We start from the raw sequence: 11,689 nt of genomic DNA, 5'->3' as shown, positions 1-11,689 counted from the left end.
GTTTACTTTACCAGACTGTCCCAGATAACGAAATGGGCACTTTCGACGGAAATTGAGCATCTTCAAATGAATGCGCCCCATGTGTGCTCATTACTGACACAAGCTCACCATTCGCTTTCTTTCCCTCACCAAGCTATATTATAATAAAATAAAAGCTTCTGTTTCTCCAGTGAAAGGTTACCTTTCAAAGGTATTTAGTGTTCAGGGTGCTCTTCAACTTGTGCATCTGCAATTTTGATCAATATGGGTGCTTACCGATTTTCACGTTTCAAAATCGAGAGGTGCCTCTCAACTGCCAAGTGAGCGTAAAATCTTGGCGCAATCAGTCAAAGTCGCTATGTATAATACATGTAAAGAATTTAGCCAGAACCCAAGTACAGTACCGTCCCATTCATTACTTTTGAGAAAGAACCCAAATTTGAATTTGGGCACTTACAGATCCTGCTCCCTAAAAAGAATCGGATCCGATGGCGGCACAGGATGTCTTCACCTCCGCCACGATCGTACGCGCTTGAACCGCGACTACATTGCGATATCACCTCTAGCGCCTTGACACTGCCGCATTATTGCAGACTGAAGCCACGGGTGAGCGCGATCACGAGCTGCTCGAGGAGATCGAAGTGATCTTTGGAAACTTCAAGTACATGAACAGCGGCGCCTTGACCAAATGCAGAAATTTACAAAAGTTCACAAGTAAGTTAGCACTTGCAACTCGTTATTGCAACTTGCAATTGACTCATTTTGCATCTGTGTTGCTGTTTACCTACGTGCCGACTCAGTGATGAATTGCGACTTCAAGAAGATTTCAAGTTTTGAACCTGTCAGTGCATCGCTCGTGCACTTGTGTCTGAGCAACCAAAACATTTCCAATATAAGTGGGCTGTCGTCGCTGCATGAGCTACGTCATTTGTATCTACAACAGAATAACATAAGTCGAATCGAGGGGCTTGAACGGTACGCGTACGGCACGACGATCAGGCTTAGCAAAGCTCTAATGTGCTTGCTGATTAGCTGCCGAAAACTGAAGACGCTGTGGCTGTTTGATAACTGCCTTACGACGGTGGATAACCTGGGATTCTGCACAAACCTGCGAGAGTTATGGCTACAGGTGAGAGCGATATAACGCGGTAACTACGTTCTTACGTATTGTATTCTACTGTACTGTTAGAATAACAAGATCCAAACGCTGAAAGCATCTAGCGATGGAATTTCGAACCTCGTCAATCTGCAGAGACTAAATCTGGCCAATAACCGTATCCGCGACGTGGATGAGTTCGAACACCTTCGTAAACTCATCGTTCTACGCCAGCTATCGTTTTCAGACGAGCACTTTGGGTCGAATCCGATCGTCCATCACCCAGATTATCGGTCTTCTGCCATAACAATTCTCAAACAGGTACTGTACGCTGATACTATAAAACTGGCAGAATTTATAAGTTTGACTCTCTATTTTAATAGTTGCGTCAACTGGACGGGACTCTTATTCGGAGCGAGGAGCGCTCAACTGCAGTAGATCAATTTCTCACACAGGTACCGATTTTATTTTACACTATTTTGTTTCATTTTATATATTTTTTTCTTAACTACCTGACTATACACGACACAGGCATTGGAATTTAACGACCAGCTAGCGGAGTTGACTCTAGCATACCAGCAGGAGTTGCGATTGATAACTACCAGAAAAGAACGAGGCAAATCAAACGCTCAGATGTTGCAACAAGAGCTTATGGAAGCTTTAAACGACGTTGAAACTTGTGTTACCGCTGGACAGGCGCAGATTGAGGAGGAGAAGCAACGACAGCTTCAACTGCGCGAACAAAACGCTGACTTGTTGCGTGAAAATGTTGCAAAGATTCAACACGATTTCTGTACGGCAATTAACGAGCAATACGATCTCGAGGATAAAGCATTACTCGAAGAAGAACGCGACTACGAGATCATGGAGCTAGAGGCGATGGCGGAACAAAGACTAGCGCTTACAATCGCTGCGGTACAGCACGAATATCCACATAAGGTTGCGTTCCAGCAACTACTCGAGCACATGCCGGATTATCGATTTATTGCTGCAAATTTTCGTCGACCGACAAACCAGCAACACGACGTTGCATCTGGTGTTGATGAGAGTACCGTGCATATTCTCCAAATGTATCGCTGCTTTCATGATGATCTGACTGCAGCGTATGAAAGGAATACGAAGCGAATGGAGAAGGAAAAGTCAAGTGGAGGCAGCGAGTTGTATCTGTACCTAGTTGCGAACGACGACGAGCTGACTTTACTCCTTCAAAATGGACTGGGACATATAGAAAATAGCGAGTGGGTTTTTCTCTTCTCGAATCCTCTTGTGGCTCTGGAATTCTATAAAGGCACAATTGACAAACTGGAGCCTTTAGAGACGGACGAGTCGCTGGCACTTTTCTCGTCTGAAGTGGATTCTGATTGTACTACACTAGTGGAGAATTTCAATCTGCTATTGTGCCAAGTCCGAATGCAACAAACGATTGAGTTGTTCCACCCTCAAAGTTTACCTTTGACCTCGCTTGAAGCTCTGCATGCTATAGCCAGTCCGAGAGGATCTGCTCTCCCACCGCCACCTACAGCGTTCTTACAATTTGAACTAGGTGAACGACACTCATGGTCGACTTCATCCTCTGGTGGACATGTGTATATGGCACGTCGAGCTCATGTCCACTCACAAATTTTACCACAATTCGTGCTGCTGTGTTCGAAGCATCGTGAGCTTTCCACACGTACACACGCTTCCAGTCGACGTGTCGGTGGTGAAACGCCGAGCAGCGAGTTGCTACTGACCCAGTTCCAGCAGCAACTACGCGCTGAAATTGACGCGTATCACACACGTCTCTACGTTGAAATGGATCCAGCAACTGCGCGACTTGAAGCGCAATTCCAGCACGATAACGAGCAGCTTCGACAGCGGCTCAAGGAAAATGAAGACCGAATAAACCAGGAAAAGATGGAACAGGATCGGATACTGCGGTCGCTTCGGGGTGGCGGCAATGAAAAGACAGACCGCAGACGAAAGGCAAATTTAAGTTGCCCGTCTTGATCTGATAATATACCGGTATTGACATGGCTACATTTGTCTGATCTCTTACAATTACATGTACAACATTTTGTCTTGGCAATGATGCAAGTCGAGGTTTTCAATGCGTTGCCTCGACATTTTTTCATTGGATCATTGCCGTGTGTCGGGATAGAACTCACCCCAACACACTGCACAACGGCTCCATCTCTAACTTAGTCAGTCGTACCGTATTCTCATCAAAATCACATTTTGCCTGCTATACTGAATAAACCGCACAACTTACACAGCCATGTGGAAATCCTGTATTGTTCTGACCTTCTTAACCACATAAGCCTTTCCAATCCACGCTCTATCCGCTTCTCCCGTCAGCAACAGCCACCTCACTCCTCATTTCTTCCTGAATGATCCGACCTGTGGACATGATGGGCAATGGGGGCTCCGACGTGCTTCCTCGTGCGCCAAGCGGTAGCGCACTGAGCGAGCGCTCTCCTCTGCTTCGTGCAATGGGTCATGGCGACTCGACGTCTTTCGAGGGATCGTACATGTCCATGCCTGCGCCCTCGAGCGACAATGGACGACTCTCCGACACGGGCCAGTTCCAGCCGCTGATCTTCGCGGAGAAGGCATTGGCCGCGCTCTTAAATGGGGTGTTACTGTACGCTCTTGGTTGCGTCGTGGGAGTGGCACTGGTGTCGCTCAACTTCGAAGGTGTCTTAGGCGCACGTGTCAACTGGTGGCTGATCTTCTTACCATTCTGGCTTGCCAATGTGGCAATGCTGTACGCACATATAGCGTCTATCCGTCATGCCAAGACACTGCGACGTTGGGCTGACGTGGAATCCATGAGCAACGAGCCGCTACTGCCGCTTCTCCGTCGTATTGTACTGGTCTATGCTATCAGTGTCCCTCTCACGGTACTACTTCTCTGGAGCGAGTTGGCATTTTGTGCCAGTCTGCAAAACACAGCGGCCACTAGTCTCTACATCTGCTACGCGCCACTCATGGTCATTCAAGTGGCGTTTGTAGTCCGATATCTACTCTGCAGATCCGACAGCACGTTGCCGGTACGCAACTTGAAAAAAAAAGTATCTATATAAATTGTTGACTATTTTCTAACAAAATTCATATTTGCAGGGAGTATGCTGGGTCCTCATGTTTGTTTTCACACTGCTACTAGCGTACCAGACTGACACTCAACGAAGATTCGGATCGCTAGACACGACGCCGCCTCCAGTATCATGGTGGATCGTGTTTGCGCCACTGTTCGTCTTTGAGTTGCTTATGACGGGGTCACTATTGCTGGTACTGTACAACGAGTTTGCCGGTATTTACCGGTTGACTCGGTGGCAACTGGCAGCGAGTGTACTGTACTCACTGGCTCTTGTTGCGGGAGTGAGTGGCGAGCTTATGTTGCTGGAGCAAGTGGATTATCACTGGGGGACATTCACTTTCCCTTCAGGAATGATGTTCTTCGGACTCGTATGTGCATGTGTAGCCATGTATATTGTGGGTCGTCACCACGTAGAAGAGCTCATGGCTTCTAAGGGCGGTGCAGTGCCTGTGCCCCTTACAAGAACAGCAGACGGGTGGATTACCAGTCATGCAGTTGTCGAGCAGTGGGTTCTCTTCGGAGATATCTACCTCACTGCACAGGGTCTGCAATTACGTAATCAGAAGACAAGAAGCAACTCTGAAGTCGAGTCGGAGGCAACTGGCAGTCGCATCTTGCGGCAAATGAAGGGCCTTTTAACCCGAGTTGCCTCGGAGGAAAACATTGGCGACAACGACCCAGAACGTCGTATCCGGAATGTGTTGCGACGAAAGACGTCGGGTAGCTACAGTGACGTCATGCTCGAAGTCGTGGATACGCCGAGAACTCCCAATGATAGCAAACGTTAAAAAAAAGTTAAAAATAAAAGTGACCTTTCGATGTTGCCTGAAACGACGTAACCGCCTCATATATTGGGAAATCCACTCTTTCCAGTAAATGAGGACGATGCGGCCAATGCCCGAGAACAACATGTCAGCTAATGGGAGTGACGCGAATGGACGACAGATTCATCGACTGGAAGATGATCCGAACCTGCAGACTCTCACTCCTCGATCCCTGGCGAAGAACATGGCTGAGATTGAAACTTTGCGGTCCCGAGTGCTAGAACTCGAGCAACAACTTGCAAAACATCAAATCGAGGCTCTTACACCGACTAAAACGAAACTACCTCCTTTGACTGATGCAGTGGTAGGATTTAAAATTGAAGTTATGCTTAGAGCGACTTATTAACCTTTGATGTTGTATCTATTGGCATAGTTTCCTAGTGGGGGCCTTTATGCGTCGCAAACAAATGGCGCAAAGTCTACAAGCGAACTGAGAACTATCCACAGCAATGACATCGCTTCTGGAAGAGTAGCCACAGCACCTGCAGCAACATCAAGACGAATTAGTGCAGGGAAGAGCGTCGATATAGCTACAGGGGAGCGTGGCCCCCGTGACGGCAAAATCCTAGCGTTTGTTGCCAACAGCACTGACCCCGACGCTCTGGATGAGGTAGACTTGTCAATAGCTGATTGTGGCGGCGCATCTCCTCTCTACGAAGAAACAAAGATCACAATTGGCCAAGACGGTGAAGCTGTAACAATTGCGGTATCTCAAAGAAATCGATTGTACCAGATTCTCAAACGCTTGAGTACAATCACATCGATACCCGAAGATGAGGTACGCTGCAATAAAAGACGGATTCGTGTTTTTTTTTAATGTAATGCGACGTTTTGCTACGTCCAGCTCGTAATGCTCAAAAAGCTCGTAGATTCAGAGATGGGTGACGTCATAAAGTTTCTCTTTGAGATTGAGTCGGAGCCGTCCGTCACTATTATCCGTGATAAACTAGCCGTCCTCGTCAAGGATGGGTCACCTTCCAAGCAGCGTAGCCTCGCTCCGCCTCGTCATCCACTCTGGAGCATTCAATACCCACTTCTTAAAGTTGCGCAAAATCTAGAGCAACTTCGAGACGCCGAGTTGACAGCCCCTTCTCCAAAGAAGATCGACGTGATAGTTCTGGTTTCCAGTGGGGCTTACAACCCCATTCACATGCTCCACATTCGCTCTTTCTACGTCGCAAGACAATACGTCGAAGCCAACTACAAATTCCCCGTTGTTGGAGCTTTCATCTCGCCATCTCACGACACGTTTGTGCGTGTCAAGAATCGCCGCAACACGCCTGATATGGTCACCAAAAGACACCGATTGGCGTTGATAGAGACAGCAGTGGCGTCGTCCTCGTGGATCGAAGTGGACAAATGGGAAATCACTCGACGAAGAGTACTTGACTATTTGAGTACACTAACTCATATAAGAGAAATGTGTGAGTCACATTTCCCTCAATATCGCTTCCACGTCATGTACGTCTGCGGATGCAACACGGTGGTTAAACTGAGTCACTCCGCTCTACGTGATGAAGGCTTCGGTTGCATTACCGTGTGTCGACCTGCACAAACGGAGATGGTAATTAAACAACTGGGAAAAACACTGGCGAAGACGACGACAATTGTTGAGGATAGTGGCGTGTTGCCGTACGAACTGGAAAGCGCAACAAGTTTCCGTGTACGCCAGGCACTCACGAATGCCCATTCGAACGCCAACAAGATAGAAATGATGGTAGGGAAGCCACTTTTCCACTATTTATTGAGGCACGAGATTGGAGAGAAGATCGCTGGCAAAGTGAGCTGGTCCGACGAAGACAAACAGTGGCGGCAACAAGACCTCACCTATGTAGAATATGCCGAGAGTTAAATTGTTAATATGGAATGAAATTAACTGGTCCATCCCAATATTAATTTCTAACGCAATTGTGTAGATCCTTCACCGCCTTCCTCAACTAAGTCACTTTCCTCAACTAAGTCACTCTCCGTGTCGTTGTCCAACAATTTGTCGCTCCCATCTTCATCCTTGTCTTCATTGCCGTCAGACTTGATATCGTCACTAGATTCTCCGCCACCGGAGTCCTCGTCGCTTGAGTCTTCGTCGCTAGAGTCCTCTGACTCACTGTCCTCTTCATCCTCAGCCTCACCCTCAGTTGAATCCGTCGTCTGATCGTCAGTCGAAGGGGTTTGCACGCTCTTGTCTTCGGTCCCGTTCGCTCGTTCCTCGGCTTCAACGACCGTCGGGGTCTCAGTTATTAGATTCGTCGTAAGGTTTTCAGCGTTTTGCTCTTCTTCCTCAGATTCTTCTTCATTCTCAGTGTCAGACACCTCAACTGGTGCCTCGGTAGAAGAGACCGCCTCCGTCCGTGAGCGACTAGACGACGCTTGCACGCTCTTGTCTTCAGATTTCGTCTCCGCTTCAGCAACACTCGTCGTTGCTGAATTTATCGGGGCTTCGGTACTGTTCTCTTCTCGCATAGCTTCACCAAACTCCTCATCTAGATTGACCGTTGTTGTGGTAATTACTTCGGGGGTTTGAGGGCTTTGGTCTTCTTCTTCAGCGTCACCCACATTGACAGATGACTCGTTAGACGAGCTCGTGGATGAAGCCGATGTCAAGTTCACGTTTTTCTCGTCGAGTTCTTCTTCTTCAACCTCGTCCGACGTTTCTTGTGGAGTAGTCGGTGTAGTTTCAATGCTCTCTTCCGGTTCATCAAAAACCCCTTCTTCGGATTCGAGTACAGTGTCAGTAGTTGGGGCTTGTGTTTGCAGGTTCTTTTCTTCCTCAAATCCTTCTTCTGCCTCATTTAAGGCGTTCGACTCGTCATTGTTGATGGCATTTTCCTCTTCGCCAGTCGTCGTATCCGCCAGAGATCGACGAAGATAGATCCGCTTTTCGGTAGTCGCCACCTGGATGGGAGCTGCGATCTCTGAGCTTGCACTCGTCGGTAGCGCCGCCAACAGCGACGCGGCAGCCAACATAACGCAGTAAATCTTCATGGCCACGTGCGACTCTTTGCCAGATTCAGAATGAGCGTTCGTGACAGTCGCAAGTTGCGAGCTCAGTACATTATTAGGGAAACCTCGAGTTTGCCTTTTCAGCATGGAAAGTCAGAAAACGCCTACTGGTCCCGCGAAATTTTGGGCGTTTTCCATAAATTTTTAGCGTAACGTTAGCGCAGATTGCCAACGTGCATAAGTAGTACGCCTAGGAATGCCTATTATGCTCAAATATTTGAGAAACTTTGTCCAGAGTTTCAATGCGTAACGGGGCAAGATCAGCTCTAGTGAGCTGGTCCTTTGTTGCCGCGATGACGGCGAGATCAAGTAGGAGCACTCTTCCTTCATAATCTGGAAGGCACCTTAGCTCAGCTATCTGTGGAGATTCTGGGACGGCGTCTCAGATTTAGGACCAATCTAAGTAGGTCCATTTTGGTCATTTTTTAATAAATCGTTTCAGCTTTTAATAAAATTCAATACATGAAGCATAGGTTAACGAGTTGTGCCCGAAAGACTCCGCACACGATGTTCCTACTACATGTAGGAACGTAAGGAGTGATGGCACATGGCGCCTTTTCAGAAAAATCATTTCTGTTATAACTTTAAGCGCAACGTTTCCACAAAGTTTCAACCGTCAGCTCAAAGTTTTAGCACTAAGCGCAACGTTTCCACCAAGTTTCAACCGTCAGTTCAGTTTCAGCATTACAAAACAGCCGTTTGTTTGCAAAAAGGCGCTCTAGAAACTGCCATAAAGGCGCCTTTACTCCATTTCTGCCATCACTGACGGGCCCGGCCCGTAGGAACTCCCTACGGGCATCCATTTGCTTCGTGTCCAAACCTCAACCGGAAGCGAAGATGGCGATGAATAGCCGATCCACATTTGGTGTCGTCGTTACTGAGACGTGAATGTCGATGCCATCGGTCCGGAATTGCGTGCAGGAAGTTTTTCCGTGTCACTGGCGACAGGCGCTAACCTTGTGGAGCGAAAAGCCGCCCTGTGGATACTGTGGCATATTCTGTTCGAAGCTCATAACCCGATGGGTTACCCACCAATTGTGTAGGACATAAACTTCTGCATCTGCCGCCCCCTTACACGGGCATTGCTATTAAATTCCTCCGTAAACAAGTAGAGTCCGCCGCATGCAAAATGCAATCGGTTCAGCACACTGGGCCCAGCTTTCGCTGTTAAATCTTTGTCACGCGCGAACAAGAAGATAAACCTAAAGACTGAGCTCAGTCGATTGGCACAACACTCGTGAGCAACAGCGTGTTTTGGGCTCTATGCCCTGCAATTTGGTCCTTACTGCCTTACTGTCGCGCTCACAAATCCCCGAATCTACTATAATTGGCTCTTCAGGCTGAAGTTCAGCCAGTCTTTTTATTATGGAACGAGGATGTCACAACCACGTCTTCTAGCTTTAATTGTCTGGAGCTAACCAAAAGGAATTCAGCGCTTTTTCAAGTTGCGCCTCGAATCATGTGCTTTAGGCCCCAACTTTCAACCCGAGCAATTTTTTTTCTTGCTGTCTGATATATAAATAGATGTTTGATCCTTGTAGTGAAATCTGCACCTGTACCCGCTGGACCTGAATTCCCCGTCCTATCATACTGCTGATGTCCTCGCGACAATAGGTTAACTGGTGTGTGGTGCTGATCCTCTTGACAATCGGGGTCCATCACAATGCAACCATTTCAGTACTGAATCCAGAGAGTATTTCGTGCTCCTCATTCGAAAGGTGTGCTCTGTACTTCCCCTAGGTATTTGCGTGCCGCAACTTCATTTGCTGGCGGTGGGATGTAAACGACCGAAACAGAAAACGCCCGAAGCTATTGTAGGCGACATTGAACATTGGGCCAGAAATTGTAACCCATACTATACAGACTGTAAAAAGTCTAATAATTGTCTGTTTGATATAAATAAAAGTGCTATATATAACTTAGTGTCTTGAGAGAACGGTAGAACTCATCAATTAGCCAGAAGCATCCTTTAAGGTCAGCGAAAATGTCCGGCAAGCACGAGTTCTGCCCAGGAGAGAAGCGGGTGATGGTGAACAGCTACGAGTATTTCAAAAGCCAGAAGGAACAAGGCCTCTTCAAAGGCATCAGGACACGCCAACTGGTCTCTGATTGCCTTGGGTGTGCTCCCAACACCGTTGACTCCGTGGTTAATGAGAAAAAGAATAACTCAGACACTTATTTTGAGGTATATCGATTATAACTGATATTGTCACATTTTTTTTTCAAACTAATATTTGTACAAAGCCCAGAAGGAACTAGAACAGTAGATGATAAAAACAAAACAAAATCCATGTATAATCCCTTTATAATTTGTTTCACCATCCTGCTGGCAGAATTGAATGTTAGATCGACAAGGGCAATCTGCGACCGGGCGATGTGTCATCTTCCTTTTTGACATATGATTTTAATTCTAGACCAATGGCAACTCAACCGACCTCAGACAGAAAACAATCAGTCGCCAACGGTACACGACATCTCGATGCATCCATTTAATGCCATAGCCGACACCTTCGACGTGACTCCAGTACGATCTCGACCTGTTCTCGCACCGCGAGTACCAGCCGTCACAGCACTGGCCGCAGAGCGAAGAGCCCCCAATCGACGCAAGAAACTTAAATGGCGGACGCGTGATTCCCAGGCTTCGCAGCTCTACAACTTGGAGCTGGACGTCATGCATCTTCAACAGGAAATTCAACGCTTGGCAGAGTATCAACAAATTCTCGACGCCCGCACTTTCAATCGTCGTGATGCGTTGGATGGCTACTACGTCAAGACAGTGCAAGAGTACCACCGTGTATTTGAGAACGGCTATCGTCCAGGCACCCCGCTTGATGCGACTCAGTACGTTATGCAAACTATGGACGAGAACACTGAGTATTGGTGGGTTCAGCGGACGTGGCGTGATGCTGCATCAGTGGGAACAATACACAAAGGCGCTCTCCGGCCTCGAATTTCACTACCTGCGCTCTCAAGTCCTCTCGATGGAAGGACGCACGGTCGTCACGTCCTATGCCAGCTACAAACACATCGTAACACGAGACACTGTGGAAGTCATGTTCCCTGAAGCACTACGACAATATCCACGCATTGTGACGAAGATGTTGGGGCGTGTGTTCAAAGGCGTCGGCAAGTTTGACTTCGTCTTTGACACGCAGACGCACAACATTATCTCGTTTGACTTCGAACTTGACTTCCTCGAAGAGTTTTCTCGTTTGCTTCAGGACCCGCGCGATCTTTGTGCCATTTTCGAAGGAGCAAGGATCACCGAGGAATGTCTGATTGGCGACGTGACTGGCTACGGGGAGGTCCCGTCGAGTCCGAATGCTGGTCCAATTGCGACAGCTACAGTTGAGAAAAAGACAGAGGCCAGTTTCGATACAGATTTGGAGGATAAGACGCCTTTAGGGCATAGCGACGAAGAGTGGCGACAGCCTTCGTTGACTAATAGGACGGGCAGACGCAAGGAGATTTGGGAGTAGGAGAAGCGTGTCATGAAGAATTTTAACGATTCCGTCCAAGTTGAGGTGATTTTTTCATTACACACCTGCTGTACTTAGACTCCACGCTGGTCGTAACTGTAGTGAGACATGGGACAAGGACATCGCGTCCAGTATAATTTTCAGTGCTAGGACGTCCATGTAATAATAGATGAATGACAAAACCCCCTCATCGCGTGTTTGCTGCTCGCAGGCCTCTGCGATCTGAATATCA

The 11,689-nt window shown here is 47.6% G+C and overlaps 5 protein-coding genes across 5 annotated transcripts; 4 read left to right on the top strand and 1 right to left on the bottom strand.

The window, feature by feature from the left end:
- Nucleotides 1-781: 781 nt before the first annotated feature.
- PITG_06149 (uncharacterized protein) lies at nt 782-3,064 on the top strand (the record flags this gene model as incomplete). The annotated part of the gene is made up of 7 exons (XM_002998280.1): nt 782-954; nt 1,012-1,108; nt 1,169-1,396; nt 1,607-2,178; nt 2,230-2,248; nt 2,456-2,718; nt 2,794-3,064. The coding sequence occupies 7 exons, from the start codon at nt 782-784 to the stop codon at nt 3,062-3,064; spliced, it is 1,623 nt and encodes a 540-aa protein (XP_002998326.1).
- Nucleotides 3,065-3,444: 380 nt separating this feature from the next.
- Nucleotides 3,445-4,942, top strand: PITG_06148 (uncharacterized protein; the record flags this gene model as incomplete). Its single annotated transcript, XM_002998279.1, has 2 exons — nt 3,445-4,107; nt 4,178-4,942. The coding sequence occupies 2 exons, from the start codon at nt 3,445-3,447 to the stop codon at nt 4,940-4,942; spliced, it is 1,428 nt and encodes a 475-aa protein (XP_002998325.1).
- Nucleotides 4,943-5,828: 886 nt separating this feature from the next.
- PITG_06147 (uncharacterized protein) lies at nt 5,829-6,830 on the top strand (the record flags this gene model as incomplete). Its single annotated transcript, XM_002998278.1, has 3 exons — nt 5,829-6,055; nt 6,107-6,639; nt 6,688-6,830. 3 exons carry the CDS (start codon nt 5,829-5,831, stop codon nt 6,828-6,830), a joined length of 903 nt encoding a protein of 300 aa, XP_002998324.1.
- Nucleotides 6,831-6,877: 47 nt separating this feature from the next.
- PITG_06146 (uncharacterized protein) lies at nt 6,878-8,065 on the bottom strand (the record flags this gene model as incomplete). The annotated part of the gene is made up of 1 exon (XM_002998277.1): nt 6,878-8,065. The coding sequence occupies one exon, from the start codon at nt 8,063-8,065 to the stop codon at nt 6,878-6,880; it is 1,188 nt and encodes a 395-aa protein (XP_002998323.1).
- Nucleotides 8,066-9,962: 1,897 nt separating this feature from the next.
- On the top strand, nt 9,963-11,457 carry PITG_06145 (uncharacterized protein; the record flags this gene model as incomplete). Its single annotated transcript, XM_002998276.1, has 3 exons — nt 9,963-10,163; nt 10,419-10,819; nt 10,869-11,457. The coding sequence occupies 3 exons, from the start codon at nt 9,963-9,965 to the stop codon at nt 11,455-11,457; spliced, it is 1,191 nt and encodes a 396-aa protein (XP_002998322.1).
- Between the last annotated feature and the right edge of the window lie 232 nt (nt 11,458-11,689).

Source organism: Phytophthora infestans, genomic scaffold (assembly GCF_000142945.1).
Source record: "Phytophthora infestans T30-4 supercont1.9 genomic scaffold, whole genome shotgun sequence".
Taxonomy (NCBI): domain Eukaryota; phylum Oomycota; class Peronosporomycetes; order Peronosporales; family Peronosporaceae; genus Phytophthora; species Phytophthora infestans.
This window is presented reverse-complemented; position numbering and strand designations above follow the sequence as displayed.